We start from the raw sequence: 22,463 nt of genomic DNA on the forward strand, positions 1-22,463 counted from the left end.
TCTCCCCCCAACAAAAAAAAAAAGAAAAAAAAATCTCGCCGTGTACCAGGAGCACAGGAGGGTCCCACAAGGCTTTACAGCAGAAATGTCGCAGATGCTGAAGGCGTTACTTGTGCAGCAATATTTAACCCCGATCACATAAATATTTTCGAATGCCGTGCCCGCCGCGCTGTGTAGTCTGGATGCACTCACTGTGCACATTTTATAGCTCCGTACACCGGACCACTGAGTCGGGGGGCCGCAGAGAGAGATCTGTTCACTTCACAGACAAAATCCCTCCAGGAAGCTTGTGGGCATCCGCCAGCAGAAAGGTCTCCACTGTGCAGGGGATATTTTAAGCCCTTCGTGCTAGAAGTGGGCAGGCGCGTGTTTTCACTTACATTTTGGCCACGCAGCACTTAAATTTTGGGTTAACCAATGAACCTAGCATAATTTTACGAGTTTACCGACTGAATTTCAGGGTGGCGTTACACAAATAATCCAGTGTGCCTTGTCCACAATCGCAGCTTCACTGCTTCTTCTCTTCCATGGCTCTGCTGGAATGGTTTGTGTGATGATTCCAGTCCTTCGTGTCATGTATATGTAACGTCGGGGCTCGTTACGGGCATCTTGTACATATCTAGGTGTAGAAACAGATGTAGCCGTGCTGACGACGTCATTATATTGGTGCGCGGTGAGTTGGGGGCTTATGGATGGTGCCCCCCCCCCATTCAGGAACCGGCTCTATGAGCCCGAACCTCCTTTGTAGGACCTGCTCTTGCCTGGAGACTCATCCAGGTATTATATGGACTGGTCCTTTTTGGAATGGCTACCATGTAATTCTCCATTCCGCTGCAGAGGCCGATGAAGCGGACATATCTCGGCAGACGAGGGTTTCCGCACTAATAGGTGGCAGGATAGAGAAGCCGAGCAGAAGTAAAAAGTTGTCCTATAAAATCAAAAGGGCCTTAAGGCCCACCAGAGCGGACTGGACAGCTGTCACCAAGCAGCAGTTTCCAAAACCAAAACGCAATTCACCATATGTCCCAGGTCAAAATTAAAAGAAATAATTTAAAAAAATGAATTATTTTGTTACTTTGCTTTATCTAACATATTTATTTTATTTATTTATTTTAGGAAACCTAAATGTTACTCTTCAAGTATGGGACATTGGTGGACAAACGATAGGTGGCAAAATGCTGGATAAATACCTTTCTGGAACCCAGGTATTGTAGTGCGGATCGCTGCAGTCGCTGTAGTGCATGAGCGCAGAGCTGTAATCATACTGATGTGCAGTGATTGCCCTTACCATGGGATCCATCTTCTCAGATCTCCAGCCAACGATCCTTTCTCTGTACATCAGGTTTTTTTTTTATTTTGCTTCTATTTTCTTTTTTCTCCATCTCATTTTATTTTTATATTTGTTTTATAGTTCTATTTAATTACTCTTTAATTCTGTTTTTTTTTTCTTGCTTTTTTCTCCAACCCATTCCTTCTGTATCTCTCTAGCTCAAGTCTATATTTCTCCACAAGTTCTCTTCCTCCCTTTTTCTCCATGCTCCTTCACTCTCTCCTTCACCACACTTGGTCTTTCTCCGTCTTCTTCTCCATGCTCCTTCTTTCGATCTGTCTTTTTCTTTGTGTTGGTCTTTCTCTCTTCTCTCGGTCTCCTTCTCTCTCACTCCATCTCCTCTTCCACTTTTCTGTTTTTCTCTATTTCCTTCAAGCGCACTTACTCTTTTGTTCTTAACACTCTCACTGTCTCCATCTCTTTTTCACTATCCCACCCTCTTTTTTTTTTTTTTTTCCATTCCCATTCGCCTTGTTTCTTCTGTTCTTTCTCTATTTCCTAATATTTTTATCTTTGTTTATTTCCTTCTTTGTTTCCATCCTTTCATTGTTTCCATCCTTCTTTCTTTGTTTCCATCCTTCTTTCTTTGTTTCCATCCTTCTTTCTTTGTTTCCATCCTTCTTTCTTTGTTTCCATCCTTCTTTCTTTGTTTCCATCCTTCTTTCTTTGTTTCCATCCTTCTTTCTTTGTTTCCATCCTTCTTTCTTTGTTTCCATCCTTCTTTCTTTGTTTCCATCCTTCTTTCTTTGTTTCCTTTCTTCCTTCCTTCTTTGTTTCCTTCCTTCCTTCCTTCCTTCCTTCCTTCCTTTTTTGTTTCCTTCCTTCCTTCCTTCTTTGTTTCCTTCCTTCCTTCTTTGTTTCCTTCCTTCCTTCTTTGTTTCCTTCCTTCCTTCTTTGTTTCCTTCCTTCCTTCTTTGTTTCCTTCCTTCTTTGCTTCCTTCCTTCCTTCCTTCTTTGCTTGCTTCCTTCCTTCTTTGCTTGCTTCCTTCCTTCTTTGCTTCCTTCCTTCCTTCTTTGCTTCCTTCCTTCCTTCTTTGCTTGCTTGCTTCCTTCCTTCTTTGCTTGCTTCCTTCCTTCTTTGCTTCCTTCCTTCTTTTTCTTTGTTACTGTCCTTTTTTAATCACGTTTCTATCCTTCTCTTCGTGCTACTTTTTCATTTGATACTTTTTTTTCTTTAGTCCCTCCGTCTATAGCATCCGTGTTTTGTCTCTGCCCTTTCCCATTTCTTGTCTTGCTCCTTTCTCTGCCTTAGTACAGACTCTTTATAACGGGACGCAGTTCGTTCGTTTCTTCTTTTACGATGAAACTTTCATAAAATGTCACATATTCAGAATTCCGTAAGCGATTGCCCGATGAGCGGACTTTACCGGCTCCCACATTAATCTAACCGCTCACGCTCCTCCACTTAGCTCCAGTTTTACAACAACATCCTTACGAAAGAGATATTAATTGCACATTAGTCTTTTATTCTTTCTAGACTATTTTTTTTTTTTAGGGGGGAAAGAAATGCTTGTAAAATGTCTTACAGAGGCAAAGAAGCATGAAACGCTCCAGCCAGGATGTCGCATGCCTGAGCGCTTCTACTTTATTGCAAATCCACCGTGCGCCGCTAAGTAATTCTCCCGTTATAAGGAGCAATAAGGTTTAATATTAATATAATGTGGATTTATGTAGCGATGTAGTAAAGCTGTCTTGACCCGGCTTTCCAGTTCGTCACTGCGATTGGCCTTGTTTGTAGAATCCCCAGCTGTTCCGGAGAGCCGGCTTCTCATTTCCAGGCATTGTGGCTTGGGTCAGATGTGAAAATCACAGTAATTAGTGGAGGATTTTTTTTGGGAAATCAACACCACAGGTCCAATTTTCAGCGCACATGTCCCCCGGAGAGAGAAAGTGGGAGAAAAATAAGTGAAATAAGTAAAAGAGGAAATTAACAATGATCCTACACCCTCGGCGTAATCATAAACCACTAGGATGCTGTGGACGGAGCGGAGTCGTAAAGGAACGACTCTACAGATACAAATTAAAAGTCGGATCATTCTTTCCTAACCCGCGTTTCCTCGCCATGTGTTTCTAGCGTAATTAATCGGATTGCCACTAGGTCCTTCTTATGGAATGAGGCAAATCTAATATATTGCATATATCTTCTGTCGCTTGGTGTTGACTGTAACATTACAATATTCTGGCTTCTAAAAATGCTTCAAGTCCTAGGATGCAACAGTAATCTAAAATCTAGAAAAGAAGCGAAGAGAACTTTTTCTGGGACTGCTGAGGGTTTTATCCAATTTTTCCTAATTTTTCGCCTTTTCCATAAAAGCGTATTAAAGTAGCAGCCCCGGAGAATGCTGTCACTAATCCCCTAATATATATTCTGCCAATGTTCCCTTATCTAGCTGTTCTAATTGAAAATGGGTCATGATCTTGGCAATGAATGTAAGCGTATTGCTGCACATGCGGCCGAAGGGGCACTGTATTGTATCTGTGGGGCGTCAGGGTGTGGGAACGGTACAGCCCGTGGCCACACCACCCTGGCTGCCTTACATTGGAACCACCATAAATAGGCACTATATGTATGGTAGAGGCAGGTCCAGTGTAGATATAAGGGTATGTGACGGAAGAAAATGCAGTTCAATGTAATGGCAAAATTGTATTAATGAATGCAATCGAGCAAATGGGGAAAAAAATAAAAACTTCCAGACTCAACCGTTAAACTCGGCTCAATGTCTCCATGTTAACCCATCAAACAAGTGCGCAATGTAGCTCATAGACCATGTTCCCACGCAGTGTTTTTTGTTGCATTTTTTTCCTGCAGAAAGCTGCATTTACAGTACCAGAGAAAGCTGTGAGATTTTAGAAATCTCGTGCCCACGCTGCTTTTTTTTTTTTTTTTCCCCCCCCCCCCGTCTGAATGAGAACTGCAGCGTTTTTTAAAATCTGCAGAATATCAACTTTCAGCCTCTTTTTTTTTTTTTTTTCACCGATCGAAAGCAGTGAGGTTTCGCTACACCTGCTTAGCCTAAGGATAATGCCCCCAGAGAATCCTATAAGCACCACTCCATTGATACAAAATTCTTACATTTCGCATATTCGGTGCACTAAATAAAAAGACCCATCTCTCTGGAGTTGTATTGCTGCATAACACCCCCCCCCCCAAAAAAAAAAAAAAAAAAAAAGGAATTTTCAAGAATGCAGGACTAAAGAAAAGTGCAAAATCTGGCTATTTCTTACTTGATGACAGGTCCACTGTAACAAAGCTCTGGGGCAAATCTGGCTCTCATTGGAGTGACCTGGGTGATGCACAAAGTCTTACACACAACCTTCTATGAGAAAAAGTTAATTCAAATTGGGCCGGGGTGACACGAGTGTATAACACGGCTGAGTGCTATGTGACAAAACTCCTCATAGCACTCGAACCACTGTTATTCTATGTGGCAGTTCAGATCTACGATTATTTTCCAATTTGGCATGAGAGAACGATCACAACATGATGCAAACAGCGACTTTGCTCACTCACATCCATACAAATCTATGGGTGCGTGTGAAACATCTGACTGCACTCGGATGGCACCCGAGTGCAGTGCGATTCCCATGGACACCAGCAATGGAGGAGATGGAGAAATTACTTTCTTTGTCTCCTCTGCAGCTGTGCTGCGATTCTCTCATATGAGAGGATCAGAGCACTGACACTTGGCGTAATGCTCGCAGCAGAGCAGGAGCCGAGTATCATTAGGATATCGCCACCGAGGCCCTTGCATCTGATGCCATACGCTCGTCTGAGTCCAGCTTTAGTTATCTTTTCATTCAGAAGGCAAAATTCTCAGATTAGCCAAATCAAACTCCCTTTTGTTAGGGGGTTCTTGCCCTTCATCACTACAGATCCATGCTTTTTCAGTATTGGCGATTAGCATATCTATCCTGGGGTCTTGGTTGCCAATCATCCATAGATTGGATAAAAGCTCAGTCCATGATTTCCCCCCCCCCCCAACCACCAAAATATAAAGTTTCCGATTGTGCATGTGCAGTGCAAACAACCCTGTATAACGTTGCAATAGAGGACAGGAGGGAGGAGCTGGACTTCGCAGGTCTGGAGGGAGGAGCTGGACTTCGCAGGTCTGGAGGGAGGAGCTGGACTTCGCAGGTCTGGAGGGAGGAGCTGGACTTCGCAGGTCTGGAGGGAGGAGCTGGACTTCGCAGGTCTGGAGGGAGGAGCTGGACTTCGCAGGTCTGGAGGGAGGAGCTGGACTTCGCAGGTCTGGAGGGAGGAGCTGGACTTCGCAGGTCTGGAGGGAGGAGCTGGACTTCGCAGGACTGGAGGGAGGAGCTGGACTGTGCAAGACTGGAGGGAGGAGCTGGACTGCGCAAGACTGGAGGGAGGAGCTGGTTTGGAGGGTGGAGCTGGTTTGGAGGGAGGGGCTGCACTGCGCAGGATTGGAGGGAGGAGCAGGACTGGGAGAGCAGCAGGACTGTAGGGAACAGCAGGACTGTAGGGAGGAGCAGAATGCACAGGATTGGGGATTGGAGGGAGGAGGACTGCGCAGGACTAGAGGGAGGAATGGGACTGTGCAGGATTGGAGGGCGGAGGAGGAATGCGCAGGATTGGAGGGAGGAACTAGACTGTGCAGGATTTGAGGTAGGACCAGGACTAAGGAGGAGTAGGACTGGAGGGAGGAGCGGGACTGGAGGAGGAGCAGGACTGGAGGAGGAGCATTGAGACTTGGCCAATCAGCAGTAATCGTGGGCTTTTTCCTACACTTACTGTCTACACTGCCCTTAGTCCTGAACTCCTGTGAGAGAGACCCCGTTCCTGTCTCGCAGGCGCTTCTGCTACCTCTCCTGGTTTCCTCTGCAATACTTCAGTGACCGTTGCGGTCTCTCGACTGACTGCCATCTGCCACAAGTTGAGTTACTGGATTGCATTGCAATGAAGATAACCAGATTATCATACATCACCTGGGTCTATGTGAACCACAGCCAGCATTCATGGCCTCCCCGGCCCCCTGTATTGATCAGAAGCCGGACCCCTGAAATGGCGGTCTACAGATGAATGCCTGGCTTGGCATTTAATGATTATTTAATCGCGCTCCATCTTCTTGATCATACACTATTTCTGCTCAGATCCTCCCAGTCTCCATGGGTCCTGGTGTTCGTTCCCCCTCCGCCATCTACAGATTATTAACGTTTGTCATAGGATGTAAGCGGCGTAGCTCCGCCGGGGAGTATTGGTCCCATAGATGCAGAATGAGTGGATTGCACCGGACTCGTCTCTCCGCTTCTCACCCCGCTGTCTAGATTGCTTCCCTGTATAGTAACTATCATAACCCGGATGTCCGTCTCTTTCAGGGCGTTCTTCTGGTCTACGACATCACCAACTATCAGAGCTTCGAGAACCTCGAGGATTGGTTTTCTATGGTAAAGAAAGTAAACGAAGAATCAGAAACGCAACCGTTTGTTGCGCTTGTAGGCAATAAGAGTAAGTCCAACGTAGAGACTCGTATTTGTGTATTTCCGTGTCGTCAACTCCGGAACAAATTAATCTCATGCTTATTTTTTTAAATATTGTCTATTTATTACAGCCCACAATACCATTAGACTTCGGATATGGCCCCCTTTGGAGGCAATTATTTATATATGTTTAATAAATATATAATTTGATTTTATTGAAAATGTTGCACCATTTGCCTACTCTGTAGCGTCTGTGTTGCGTTGTTTATTGCTGGTTACAGAAGGAGTCAACTGAGATTCCATTGGTGAACTTGTTTTTATGTCTGCAAACTCTCCGTAAATTAACCGAGAGGATCTCCCAAGGAGGAAGGTGAAGGTAAGGTTTAAGACGTTCAGCTCAGCTAGCGTGTGGTTATAAATCAGCGATGGGCTCAGAAGAGCCAAAATAAGAGTGATAAACTCTACAGTCAGAACAAGCTGACTGACAGATTCTCTGTTAACTCCTTCTGCCGCCATAGACCGTTCAACACATACGGCTATAGTAGGCAAATGGTGTCAAATTGTTAATGAAACCAATAGTAAAATATGTTTATGTGCATTTATATATGTGCATTTGAAAGGATTGTCCACAGGATGGGTGATCACTTACTGACTGCTGGGACACGCAGCGATTGACAGATCTGGGATTTTTATCCCACACAAGGTGCTTATTCCATTAAGAATGAAGCAGCAGTACACATGCCTGACTGCCACCCCATTCATTCTCTATGGGGCTGCCAGAGAAAACCAAGTACAACGCTCAGCAGCCACATATGAATGGAGCTGCGGTACAGGAGAGGTGCATTCCAGATCTATTGGAACACAAATGACCCTCACCGATCAACAGGTTATCACCTATCCTGTGGATGATGAGAAACAAAGGCGAACAACGCTCAGCTGATTATTTTTGTCTTTTTATTTTAGCAATCAGTCGGGGGTCTCGACAACCAGACCACCAGTTGTCAAAACTTCTGACTAGTTGCTATGTCAAAAGTGTTGTTTTTTGTTGTTGTTTTTTTTAAACTTTTTTAATGATTTTAAATGTGGCTTCTGATATTGTCAGAGGCCATTAACATATGACTGCTATGGGTCTAATCCCTGGAGACCAAGAGCAATTGACAGATAATGGAGGCTTTAGCTTCTTCACTACAGTATTTACCCCAGTGGTGCCATATGATATGTGACACGTGCTGTACCAAAACATGCTCATCTTATTGGAGAAGACACAATGTTGCTGTAATCAGATTGTGCAAATTATTTCTCGGTTGTTAGTGCCGGGGCCTGGCGGTGCCGGGGTCTTGCAGTGCTGGATCCAGGATTCGATTCTAACCAGTGTGAATTGATATATTTTGTGGCTGTCCTTGGCTTAATCTGACATGCTCCCCTACCACAAAAATACACATGTAGGGTAATCTGATTCCTATAACATTGACTTCACTGTATCCCCCATACACATTAGATGGCTGTTGGCCGAGCGACGCTGCTGGCAATCCTTCAGCTGACGGCCATCTAAACCGTCTTTCTCATGCGCAGGATTATTCGCTCAGCTAAAGCCTCCGACAGACGTGTTTGCCGGCGTTTTATCTCCGGGAGAACAATACGATCATCAGTCTAAAATTGGGCATACGTGATCGACATCTGTCCCAACCATCTGTCGGCTGGCGCCCCCATACACTGTCGACAGGTTAGGCCGATATTAGTCTGTGTTTAGGGGATGAAAAGTGCATCACAAATGTTGGCTGTTATAGTCCTATCTGATTTCGGCATCCCCCATCTGCGACAAACCACTTTACGGTGAAGTGCATGCATTGACCCCCATTCCAGTAACTGTGGAGGTACTGCAGTGACCCCCACTGATCTGACGCTCATCACCATGCGGCACTTTCCACATCATACTGTACGTGTTACAAATCTGCGTTCCGTAAGCTTATATTCATATTCCTAAGTAACCCGGCCTGCCTCGCCTGTTCACTCTCTAAGATGCCTCCACAAGTGTCAGGCCGACATTCCCAGCACAGATACTCTAAACAGATATTAACCCAGGATGTATGGGAGCTGCACTTCCATTGATTTATAGCCCCCCATGTCTCGGGTGGGCCAGTGGTTATCTCCACCTCTAGCCAGGGTAGGAATTATCAGGCACCAGTGGACCCCGGATGGATGAATGATTTCACCATAGAGATATTAACCAGACCTGTTCCCTGGGTCTCTAATATGGACTAATAAGTCAGATTTTTAAACAGTCCTCTTGACAGACGGGGGCAAGGAGAGGAGAGTGTCAGCCCTAATTAAGAATGTTGACGGGATGTACTCTACAACCTTGATTGATCGTCTGAGTATGGATATCTCCCTGCAAAAAAGCCGTGGTCTGTTACACCGTGAAGTTTAAAGGTTACGCGCTAATGTACTTTGTGACTGGAGTTCTCGGCTTTCAGCCGTGATCTGTGAGTAGGACACTTCTCTCCGAGACCCACTTGTCAATAGCTGGGGCTTAGCTTAATGCACAGTTTGTTTCTAATATCTATATCTCTATATCTATAATATACAGTGTGTGTGTGTGTGTGTGTGTATATATATAATTTTTTTTTCAGACTGGGGGGGGGGGCAAATGCTGTGGATTCAAATGCTTTAAAAAATGGGTTTTATTGTTATTAATTTACAAAATGTAAATTGAATGAACAAAAGAGAGTTCTGAATCTAATCAATATTTTTAAAGGGAATCTGTCACCCCATTTTCGGCCTATAAGCTGCGGCCACCGCCATCAGGGGCTTATCTACAGCATTCTGAGTTTGAAAAAGACCCCGACTTTAGGGTCAAAACGTGAACAATTTTTGTTGGATTGCATCACAATAAAATAATTGTTAAATTGTGATTTAATAATTTAATGCCGAGTACTTGGCATTATTACATATACAGAGTGGAACTCTTACTCGAGCACCACATCTAGAGTGCTGTGATTCCAAATTTAATTTCTTTGCAGGATTGTAGTCGGGTGTATGAGTAGCCAAGTCATGAACGAACGTGCTGGGATAAGGCCTGTTTCACATTTCCGCTTTTTGACGTTAGTCAAAATCACCCTCTCTCTCTCCCCCTCTCTCTCTCGTGCGCTCTCTCGCTCTCCCCCTCGCTCTCTCGCTCTCCCCCTCGCTCTCTCGCTCTCCCCCTCGCTCTCTCGCTCTCCCCCTCGCTCTCTCGCTCTCCCCCTCGCTCTCTCGCTCTCCCCCTCGCTCTCTCGCTCTCCCCCTCGCTCTCTCGCTCTCCCCCTCGCTCTCCCCCGGCTGCGGTTCCTTTAAAATGCAGACTTCGGCGGATCCGTCAAAACAACGTTCCTGTGCCACCTGTTAGTATCTCATCGGACACGGATCCGTTCTCAGCCTTTTTCACAGATTGCAACTGACAGAAAAAACGTAAGTGTGAAACAGGCCTAAGGCGTTATCCGAGCATAATTGTGTGCTGACCGAGTGTCTTCGGCATGCTCGAAAAATAAGTTTGGGTCCCCGCGGCTGCATGTCTCGCGGCTGTTCGACACCTGCATCACATGCAGGGATTGCCTGTTAGGTCATTCCATCATGTGTTGCGGCTGTTGAATAGCCGCAAGGCATGCAGCCGCGGGTACTCAAACTTATTGGAGCACGCCAGTGACACTCGTTTAGCACACGAGCATGCTCAGATAACACCTTATCCCAGCATGTTCACTTATTACTAGTGTCCACTTATACCAAACAAGTACTAGTGATCATTCTCATGTCTGGTGAAACATTAACTAAAACAGAAACGACTATGTAAGGGTGGTTTCACATTAACGCTTTTTAAGCGCACGCACGGCCGGGGGTAGCTCCGCCCCCGAGCCGGCTCTCTGCCCGGCGTGCCCGCCCCTTGCTTGTAGCGCCGCCTCCTAGCGCACAGCGGCGCCTGCGATCCGCGCACCCTATCTTTAGCATAGGGTGCGCAGATCGTGCGCAGGCTGTGCGCTAGTTGCGCTTTGACCTGCGCTGCGCACTTTTGACGGTGCGCCGTGCGTGCCAAAATCCGAAAAGTTTGATTTTTGGTGCGCACGGCGCACCGTCAAAAGTGCGCAGCGCAGGTCAAAGCGCAACTAGCGCGCGGCCTGCGCACGATCTGCGCACCCTATGCTAAAGATAGGGTGCGCCGATCGCAGGCGCCGCTGTGCGCTAGGAGGCGGCGCTACAAGCAAGGGGCGGGCACGCCGGGCAGAGAGCCGGCTCGGGGGCGGAGCTACCCCCGGCCGTGCGTGCGCTTAAAAAGCGCTAATGTGAAACCACCCTTAGATGCTTAAAATTGGGTGAGGAACAGACAAACTCTGCTACAAAAGAGGGGGTGTGGAAGACAGTTGACCATGGCCCAGCATGTATTGCTTTTGCCATTGTCTGTTGGCTTGGCTGCCCAGAACTGATGGCCCTCTTTTCCAAATGCAGTTTAGCAGACAGGAGAACTAGAGTAGAGAGGCAAAACCTCGCTCTCACTTCCTGTAATCTCTCTTGGTGTCTTCTGCTGGAAATGGATTACACTTGACAACAGGCAAGGGCAGAAAATTGCATAAGAATGGAGACACCCATTAGCCACACTTAGGGGTGATTATTCAGAGGTAGGGCGCCTTAATTAATAAACTGATTTATGAATTGTCTTGTTAACACCTCTATCGGATGAGATCAGATTCCAGGCACCATTTGACTTGTATACGTATGTACTGGATCCTAGTGGTTACCAGAAATGTTAGAAGTGTGGTAGAGCTTTGTCTTGGGTGAGACTTTCAGTAAATTGGCTTCTAGAATGAATTAGTACGGTTTGCATGGAGAAGTGCACAGAATGGTTTTCATAAGTAAATGCAGGATGTTCTGAAAGCGTCTCCTTCCTGTTAGAGGTGGCAGGAGAGTGTTAATTTGAGCGCTGGCACCCAGCACAATTTATGGACCTAACAAAACACTGCATTATTTGTTTCATTTTATACTCCGTGTAAACATTCGTTTTCAGAACCTGCTTAAGAAATGTTGGTGGGTCCATTCATAAGCTCAGACCTTGGGAAACACTCGGGTATTGAGCGGAATAATGTAACTGGAAAGTTGTTATTCTTACATTAAGCTAATCCCGAGAATCCATTAAGGCTCTGTTTATCAAGATGCTCGCCGCTGCGGGTACGTTTCTCGTACCTCCCTTCTAAAATTATTACGTTCCAAATAGGATGATGTCATAGGCTTCCTAATTCGGTGTAAACTGCGGCCACGAATGCACAACCTCAGAGTATTCTTGCTTTCGAGTATTTTACCTTCCTAGGTTCATGCAAGAAGCCTAAAGGAGGAAGAGGAATTATTCATTTCCTAAAATAAATGACGTACAAGCTGTGCTAAACATTTTCTTTTTGGGGTCAACTTTTTCTGGCGTTGGTCTACTCGCTAAGAGACCAGGAAGGAGTTTGAAGATCCTAATCAAGCACCCAATGAACCCACTTGAGTGTTGAAGTCCACTGCATCTAGGAGACCACTCTGCCCAGGTTTCAATTCGCAGCATTCACTATGCATCTATTGCGGGGATGTGAGTACTGTGTGTATGGAGCGCTCTCCGGAGTCTGCTCTATAAAGAATGGGTGCAGGCTGCCTTAAACAGCCGGCACTCGAGTCTAGCTGATGCGGTCAGAGCTTGATATTCCAGCAGGTTGTCAATGTTAATTGGGACAATGCCATTTAAAGGGAATCTGTGAGTAATTTTTGCTGCCTCTTCTGAGAGCAGCATGATGTAGGCAAATAGATGCTGAATTCAGCGATGTATCACTTTGGCTGCACCCAGTAAACTTTCTAACAAAATCAGAGCTTTTAGATTTAGCAAGGAGTAGAGCTGAGAAAGCAAACTCCGCCCACACCAGGCTCTGTATATACAATGTCCATAGACAGTGAAGGTGTGTGTCACAGGAAGGGGCGTGTCAGACCAGGAGGCATGCCCTGCTGTGTCCCAGCAATGATAAGCTCCTGGTGCTAAAACAATCATTGTAAGCAAACAAAACCTTGGAGCTTGATAAGAGAGGCATCCCTGAAATCTGTGTTCTAATCCCTACAGCATGCTGTCTTCAGCTTACATAGCAAAAACCTGCTGACGGATTCCCTTTAAAAGACATCTGTGGAGCTTACTGATCATTCCGGTGTCCACCATTGTGCAACTATGAATAGAAGATAACTTTACAATATGCTGGATGAAAAAGTAAAAACGCAAAGGGACCCGCCAAGACTTTGTCGCCCAGGCCTGCATTAATCTGTATGTCCTCTACAGCCATGATAATGAATGTGCGACGCTCTAGGATTATTATTTGGTGTTTCACGATGATAGGAACCTCCCTTTCCTAGTCTCCTGGAGTGCTAAGTCTCCGTACCGTTGGCCAGTGCCGGACTGTGGTCATATTTTACACCAACTCCCAAGACAAGGAGACGTAATGTAACCTTCTTTTTTCCATCCAGTACTTGAGGGGATTGAAGTGGGTCAAAAAATTGTCTCCACCCCCATCGTTTTGCTAAGACCTGCACCCATGGATAGTGGGAACTGGAACGTTAAGGCAAGCGATCATCAGAATGTGAGCTATTATGCAAATCAGGTTTTCATGTTCCTTTTTTATCTTTATATCACAATCTTTATTAATAAAATAAATAAAAAAATTAGTAATTTTCACACTGGTTACGGGGCTTTTTTTTTCTAGACTTCCTGACCTTTCTGGAAGTGTTTTCAGTAGGCTCCTTATTGTCGCCACAGACAGCGGTGCAATAACTGGTAAAGCCTCTATACACAGCGGATCCACCAATCATAACAGGCCATGACACGGATGACCCTGCGCCCTCTTTCATCTATCACAATTACCTTTGTGCGCGAACATTAGATACTACCATACAAGCGATAGTCGGGATCTGACCATTGCAGTTAATGAATGTGCACGTGTTGTTTCCTGAAACAACAGGAAGTTCAAGTCTAAAAAAAAGCCCCCCCTGGCCAGCTTGAAAATTTCAAGTTTTCTCTTTGAATATAGAATTTAACATGGGGTGGGGAAAAAATATTGCCAAAAAAGTACGGTATAAAAAAAAAACATTTAACCCACAAAACTGATTTAAACAATAAATCATTTTCTGATGATGGCTTCCCTTTAAGGTCAAATCTGTGCTGTGTATGCCACCACATTGCGGGATAGGAGGGCATGGCGGACAGTCCTCACCTTTCTGCCCCTTAACAGCCCTCTCTTCACTTTTCATTAGTTGTTTCCCGATCTAGTCGTGTCATGCCCATTGGTGGTCCCTGGCCCAAGCGTCCCGTATGTCCATGCCTCAATATGCGCTCTCATAATTTTATTTTGTACCAAATCCCGTTTGACGCAGTAGAAGGTCCATAACGGCGCCACTGGCATTCAGCCCCGCTCCCCTACTCACCAATTTCCCTGTCCTACACATATGCCGTAAAAGCAGTGGTGGTTTCTAGTTAAAAGGGTTCTCTGGGAATAGGAAAAAAATAACTAAAGTAAATGCCATTATAAATGCATTCCTAAATGTATGTAATTAGAAAGTCACATCCGTTTTGTCTAAGGAGGTCACCACCTTAGAATTAACATGGCCTCCGCCTTGTTTCGCTGAGAGGAACCTGGCCTAGTATGTTCGACAGAAGAAGCCGCTCCTTCACTGGACCTGGAGATGCTTATATTGTTAAAAGGAACCTGTCAGCAAATTGTAATCAGTAACCTACAGACAGTGTCAGGTCGGCGCCGTTATACTGACTACAACGTTATCTGGTGATGAAATCCGTCTTGTGGTTCTTGTTTAATCTTTATAGATTTCAGTTAATGATATGTCATGCTCTGGGGCGGCCTGTGAGGGGGGGGGGGGGTCTTCATGTGGTGCTCTGATTAGGTATTCATGTTTATGACTTCCGGTAGGTCACTGATCCCTCACTGACCCAGAGCACGACATATCATTAACTGAAATCTACAAATAAAGATTAAACAAGAACCACAAGATGGATTTCATCACCAGATATCATTGTATTCGGTATAACGGCGCCAATCTGACTCTGTCTGTAGGTTACTGCGCACAATCCTTCTGACAGGGAAAAAAGAAACCCTTCTGCTCGCACGTGTATTTGCTTGAACCAGAAATTTTTTATGGACTTCATAGCAAAAGGGGTGAATACATATGTACATGCCAATTTTTAGTTATTTGATCCCTTACATTTTATGCATGCCTATATTTTTCTCACTTCACCAACTTAACTATTTAGCGGTGATGCATCACACACAAATCAGAATATAAAAAATATTTAAACATAGGTTGTAATGTGAAAAAAAGTAAAAGGTCTAGGGGAGTGAATACTTTTGCAATCCACTGTATTTCATTTTCAAAGGGATTCCAACAAATCTTCACATCCTGTTGATTTATAATTGGGTCCGGCAAAAACGCTGAAACCCCAATTGGAAGGAAAACTGTCTTTATTACCAACCACTTCCTTTTCTTCGTACACGAGACCATAGCATTGTGATCATGTGGCGGTTCGGGGTCATGTTTCCTATGTTAATGATGGCATTAGTCCATTGTTACTTGTCATTTGGCAAATTTCACTATCTGGCAATTTTATTAACTCAAACGCTGGACCTTTCTTTCCATAACAGTGCAGCAGTCCTGTCCAAAAGACGCCGGTATTAATGCTCCTTCAAAGCCTCAGTCCTCGGCGCAGCCACAACTGGTGGTCACGTTTTGACGTCAGATTGAAATGTATTTGCACTTCTCGTGCCAGACTCCTGTATCAGGCTTCCCACTCTTCATGTGCCCCTTCACTTGGCAAATCCTTCTTCTGGCTTACCATCCTCCATAAATCACATGAAAATCTGAAGTCCTCCGGGTGCCTGCTGCTAAGTTTAATTATTAATGCATGGGAGAACAAGGAGCCTCTTAAATAGGAGACATGGAAGCCCAACATGAAGACGTTAAAAGGCAAACTTGTTTCTTGAACATAGATGACTAACCAAAGGACATAAATACAATTTATTAAAGGAAATCTTTCAGTAGGTTTTGCCAGCATGATGTGGGGGCTGAGACCCTGATTCCAGTGATGTATCACTTACTCAGCAGCTTGCTGTAGTTTCCATACAATCAGTGTTTTATCAGCAGGAGATCATCATTGCGGAGACTAGGTATCGTGAGCCACACAGGCCAGCTAATCTGTGCAACCCCTCCCTCACCTGTTATTAGTAGCTTGTTAACAGTTTACACAGCAGCCAATCAGTGGTGTGGGCGGGGTTCTACAGGGCTCAGCATTTGAGTACCGCTACACCTACAGCAGATAAAACTGTGATTGTATCAAAGCTACTTAACAAGCGCACCTAGTAAGTGATACATCTCTGGAGTCAGGGTCTCTGTCCCTACATTATACCACTCCCAGATTACATAGCAAACACCTTCTGATAGATATCCTTTTAAATCAGAGCGGTCACTGTAATATGCTGCATTTTTAAAGAGGTCAACCTATGAATCATAATAATAACCCCTTTGGCACAGGGCCATTTTTTTTAATTTTTCTTCCAGTTCTGTCAAGAGCCAATTTTTTTTTTTTTTTTTTTTAATATATATATGTGTCAACATAATTTTATGAGGTCTTGTTTTTTTTGTATGACAAGCTTTAGTTTTAATTGACAAACTATACTAAAAAAGTGGCGTAAATTTGAGGAAAAAAAAGAAAACCAAAATTAATTTTGCAGGAAAAATGTCAGATGAGTCTCCAGGTCAGTACAATTACAGCGATGCCAAACTTAAATAAAAAAACAAAACATTTTTTAAATGTTTTTGTTTTTACATTTAATTGAACAATTAAGTACTTTGGAAAAAATGTTTCTTTTGCTATGTTGTGAGATCTGTAACTTTTTTTTTTTCTTTTCCATTGATTGAGCTAAGTGACACCTTGTTTTTCACACGGATTTATAGTTTTTTTTTTTTTTTTTTATACCATTTGTTTTTTTTTTATTTTGCACATGACTCATCACTTTTTATACTTTATACATTCTTTTTTTTTTTTTTTTTTTTTTTTTGAATGATGCTTAGATTGAAAAATGGCAACTCTGGCGTTTCGATTTCTCTCTGAGTCACTACTCACAGGTAATGCGACACTGAGTCAAGCCGTGAGATGGGGTAGTGAAGAGGTCGGAGGTCAGATACCAAGACTAGTAGTACAGAGGAGTAAGTCTCAGGAAACAGTATGGGGTCAAATGCCAGAAGGGTAGATCTAAATTAGGGAATACAACAAACGGACAGTCAAAGGCCAAATCTAGGGTCAGATACCTGAAGTCAGAGAGCGTCAAAAGCAGAAGGGGTAATCCACGAGAATTGTCACAACAGATCCAAGGTCATAAACAAAGATCAGAAGTCGGACACAGAGCCAGCACACACACAACTAAAGCGGAGCTACAACTGATAATGTGTTGCTCACAGCAAACCGGCTAAATACCTGGAAGGCACCTGGGGAAACCTCTGCAGACTGGAACAATCAAAATGATGACAGCCCAGCACGCCCCAGGATCAGATTGGATGACTGGACTGTCGCTCACAATACCGACAGTCCAGCACACTGCAGATTCCATAAGGCGGCTGAGCTGTCACTCAGAGTTCCTAAGACACAGTCCGTTATGAAACCGTGACACTCTCTTTACATGGTTTGCCCTAATGGATTCATTTAATTTTATATGTTCACTGATCGGACTTTTGATGCATATTTTTATTATTTATTTTTCCCATTTTATTTTCCAGTCACTGCCTCAGCCTCACAGGAGGACCAAAACGGCCAAAACTGAACCGTTTTAATACCACTGTCTGTAATTGACAGTACCATCTAAATGATCAAACAGCAGTCTGGTCGCTACTGTTAGCAGCAGGTTCTGGCTGTGTTACACAGCCAGCACTTGTCCTGTATGGACCAGGCTCTGCTCCTGAGAACTCTTCATTCACCCTCACTCTGAGGCTGATGTTCATGTACAGCAGAGTATGGGTAGGGCTAAATACCAGTTTTTAATTTGTAGTGTTTTAGTATAAAAATAGATTTTTTATAATTTTATTTTTTTTGTTTATTGCGTCCTCCTTGGCGATGCTAATTTTTGCTGCTTGGTGTGTGATCTGGACAGAATCGGTCTCCTTCCCCCTCTGGCATCTGACAAAATAATGTTTCTTGCTTCCTCTGTTTTTATATATGGGATTTTTGCGCCAAGTGTACATTCTACATGTCACGTAAGCTAGCTTCATAGGTGGATTAACACACTTGGGTGTAAGCTGTCATGTCAGTTACCACCAAAGATTCTGGGTATTGGAGTGAAACACTAATGCGCCATCTAAGTTTGTTTCTGACTTACTGCTGCTGTTCTGATATACACTCCGTCGATTGCTGTCGTGTCTCTCCCTTTGATTTGGGCTCCAGCGCTGAGCCCACATCTTTCCTGGCACATGTCAGCTGATTTGCGATCCACCCGCGGCTGTTAACCTGTTAAATGCTGTTGTCAATAGCGATCTATCCGCGGCTGTTAATCTGTTAAATGCCACTGTTAATCTCTTGAGGGCGGCATTTGATGTGATGGCGCAGGAAGAGTGTCACTAATTCCGCCTATCGGCTCCCGTGTCACATGACCGTGAGTCACCGATGGGTTGGCAGCACAAATGCTCACTTGATATGATATCCTGTGGTTGTCATTGCTGCATATCAAGTGAGCAGCTCTGCTCTGCGTAGCACAAGCAATCGGTTGATCGCAGCTTCTAGTCTCCCATGGAGACTATTAAAGCAAGTGTAAAGTTAAAAAAAAAAACCAAAAAAAAAACCCAAACAATGTAAAAGTTCAAATCACCCACCAGTCGCCTCATTCAACATAAAACAAAAAATGTAGTACATATATTTGGTATCGCCACATTCAGAATTGCCCGATCTATCAAGATATAAAAATAATTAATCCGATCGGTAAACACTGTAGCAAAAAAGAAGTAAAAACGCCAGATTTAATAATTTTTTTTGGTTGCTGCAACATAACGGGTGATCAAAACAATCAAAATGGTATCATTAAAAACGTCAGCTCGGCACGCAAAAAATAAGCCTTAGATCACAAAAAATGGAGACGCTACGAGTATCGGAAAATGACGCAAATTTTATTTTATTTTTTTAACTAACTTTGTTTTTTTTTGCCAGCACTTACGGTACATAAAAAAAACAGCCTAAACATGTTTGGTATCTATGATCTCGTAATGACCCGGAGAATCATAATGGTAGGTCAGTTTTAGCATTTGGTGAACATGGTTGAAAAAAAACAAAAAGTTGTGGAATTTAACTTTTTTGTAATTTCACTTCACTTGGAATTTTTTTTTTACCCTGTTTTCCAATTCATGATATGGTGAAACCCATGGTGTCGTTTAAAAGTACAAGTTGTCCCGCATAAAAAAACAAGCCCTCACATGGCCATATTGACGGAAAAATAAAAAAGTTATGGCTCTGGGAAGCAGGGGAGCAAAAAAACAAAACAAATGCAAAGACGTAAATGGGCTGCAATGTGAAGGGGTTATCCTCATCGGTCCACAGGACTTGTTTCCAAAATGCATCAGGCTTATCATTAACTAATAACTGAAAATAGAGATTAAACAAGAACCACAAGACAGATTTCATCACCAGATATTTATATAATCAGTATAACGGATCCGACCTGACATTGCCTGTAGGTTACTGTGCACAATCCTGCTGACAGGTTCCCTTTTAAACCCCAAAAAGTCCCAAAATTTGAGACTTTTCCTTTCTCTAGCTTTCTGCCAAAGCCATCTGAATTCCGATAACGAAGGACTATGGGAACACTTGTCTCTTCGGTGGGCTAATGTGCGTGCCGACGGCCAATTTATGCCTTAAAGATGCTTCGTAAACTGTTGCCTTTTTTTTTTTTCTCTCCCCATCTCAATGTGCTTCTGTTTTTGCTTTAGATGGAAATGTTGTTTCTGGCCGCGTCTTTCATATTCAGGTCTTCTTGCAACAAATGGAAAGGCCTAATTGTGCCCAGGGGAATAGTTAATCTACAGTGGACATATGGTGGACAAACGTGGAGTCTAGTAAACGAAATAAAATTCTAAACAGAAAACGTGTGAACGTCTGGAGCGTCCGATAGCAGAGCGGGCAGGTCTTGTAGGTTTAACCCGCCGTTGGCCGAATTGACCAGCCCGGTTTTATTGGCCGCGTCGGCGCTTTTAACACATTCGGGATTTGAGTTCAGCCCAACATTTAATTAAAGTGACCGGTATCTGTTTCCTGTCTGGGCGCAGCTGCCCAGACCCCCCTATTCATAGCGAACGGCATAATTACGAAAATGTGGCTTCTCCCCAGTGTGACATCAGAATTTGATGGCTAATCCTTGAGAGGCTGGCGATCTTATATATCTGAGAGTATGAAACATTCTGTTTATAGCAGTGAATAAAAAATTAACTATGGGTAACTTTCCGGCTTCCTGGATATAGTCATTACTTGTGGTTGCTCTACTCCAGCAAAAGGTTAAGTATTAATGGAAAATGTTCACAGCGTTTTTACTCCGAGAAAACATGTTACTTGTAAGTTTTCGTTTGATTTTTTTTTTTTACTTTTACAGTCGCATTGAATGTCTTCATTCATTTAGCCATCCATAAAGCAAATATTGTTGCACATGCAGTGGATAATGTGTCTTTTTAGGGCTACTTGTGTGGCATGTCACAGATCATTAACTGCGAGTAACCACCTGACTTGAGGGAAGTCTGGACACATCCTTATAGTGAAATACCCTTTTATTTCTTTACCTCTGCAACACGTTGACCAGTAAGAAAAGGATGCAGGGAACTCCTGACACCTCTAAGGCTGTGTGCACACGCTGCGGATTTTGCTGCGGTTCCGCAGCGGTTTTGGCCGCTGCGGACCCGCAGCAGTTTTTGCTGCGGTGTACAGTACAATGATTCCCTATGGGAATCAAAAACCGCAGTGCAGACGGTGCGGAATTTTCCGCGCGGATTATCTGCGGTTTTCAATCCGCAGAAAGAATTGACATGTCAATTCTTTCTGCGGATTCTCCTGCGGTTTGCCATCTCCTCTATTGAGGAGATGAAAAACCGCAGGGCAAAACCGCAGAGCAATCCGCAGGTAAAACCGCAGGTCTTTTGACCTGCGGTTTCACCTGCGGATTGTACAAAATCCGCGCGGATGAATCCGCACCTTTTCCGCAGCGTGTGCACACAGCCTTATTATCTCACTAAGCACCTTATGAGAGGCAAGACTCTGCAGGGGAAAGAAGGGAGACTCTGCAGGGGAAAGAAGGGAGACTCTGCAGGGGAAAGAAGGGAGACTCTGCAGGGGAAAGAAGGGAGACTGCAGGGGGAAGGGGGAGACTGGAGAGGGGAAGAGGGGAGACTCTGCAGAGGGGAAGAGGGGAGACTCTGCAGAGGGGAAGAAGGGGAGACTCTGCAGAGGGGAAGAAGGGGAGACTCTGCAGAGGGGAAGAGGGGAGACTCTGCAGAGGGGAAGAAGGAGAGACTCTGCAGAGGGGAAGAAGGGGAGACTCTGCAGAGGGGAAGAGGGGAGACTGCAGAGGGGAAGAGGGGAGACTCTGCAGAGGGCAAGAGGGGAGACTCTGCAGAGGGGAAGAAGGAGAGACTCTGCAGAGGGGAAGAGGGGAGACTCTGCAGAGGGGAAGAAGGAGAGACTCTGCAGAGGGGAAGAAGGGGAGACTCTGCAGAGGGGAAGAGGGGAGACTGCAGAGGGGAAGAGGGGAGACTCTGCAGAGGGCAAGAGGGGAGACTCTGCAGAGGGGAAGAAGGAGAGACTCTGCAGAGGGGAAGAGGGGAGACTCTGCAGAGGGGAAGAAGGGGAGACTCTGCAGAGGGGAAGAGGGGAGACTCTGCAGAGGGCAAGAGGGGAGACTCTGCAGAGGGGAAGAGGGGAGACTCTGCAGAGGGGAAGAGGGGAGACTCTGCAGAGGGGAAGAGGGGAGACTCTGCAGAGGGGAAGAGGGGAGACTCTGCAGGGTAAGATGGGGGGGGAAACTGCAGGGAAGGGTAGAGTCATCGGGGGATCGACTTCTACAGTAGATTTCTCCCAGCAGCATATTGAATCTCTTCAAAATTTTATAGTTTATTGGGGGAAAGCACCTATATAGCTGCATCACTATTTTTATATGTAGAAATGTGTCGACAGGTTGCCTTTCAGCCTCCTGATAAGCTAGAGTCTGCACTTAAGGCCGGGTGCACACAGTAATTGACAGTGCTTTGGACTCCGCATATGTTTGCTGCGTTGAACCGTGCGGAATCACCGCGTCCAATACATTGTAAGGATGAGATTCATCTTGCGGAGGCTCGCGTCTCTGCAAGATAAATTGACATGCTGTGGTCTGGAAAGACACGCCGCATGTCTGTTTCCGCAGGTGTTGGTGCACCCAGTGAAATCCCATCCACTATGCTGTAACATCTGGCCACTGCGGAGGTACGCAGCGTTTACTAGCCGTGGAAATATACCCTTAGACTTCCCCTGATCAAGAAAATTAAAGGTGTCCATTTTAATACAAAGATGGCCCATGGGTTGGTAATGAAAATAACTAAATAAGCATTACTTACTTGTGGATGAACCCAGTACTCCAGCGGCTTTTCCCCCACTGCT

General features: G+C 44.6%; 1 protein-coding gene across 1 annotated transcript in view; it reads left to right on the forward strand.

Annotated features, from left to right (window-relative positions):
• RAB28 (RAB28, member RAS oncogene family) overlaps positions 1–22,463 on the forward strand; it is a 133,298-nt gene that overhangs the window by 25,753 nt on the left and 85,082 nt on the right. The window contains exons 3-4 of the mRNA XM_073574471.1: positions 1,117–1,205; positions 6,668–6,797. Coding sequence (XP_073430572.1) covers positions 1,117–1,205; positions 6,668–6,797 — 219 coding nt within the window. The remainder of the gene's footprint in view (positions 1–1,116; positions 1,206–6,667; positions 6,798–22,463) is intronic.

This window comes from Dendrobates tinctorius, unplaced genomic scaffold (genome assembly GCF_039654945.1).
Source record: "Dendrobates tinctorius isolate UK_male_01 unplaced genomic scaffold, ASM3965494v1 ptg000039l, whole genome shotgun sequence".
NCBI classification, from domain to species: domain Eukaryota; kingdom Metazoa; phylum Chordata; class Amphibia; order Anura; family Dendrobatidae; genus Dendrobates; species Dendrobates tinctorius.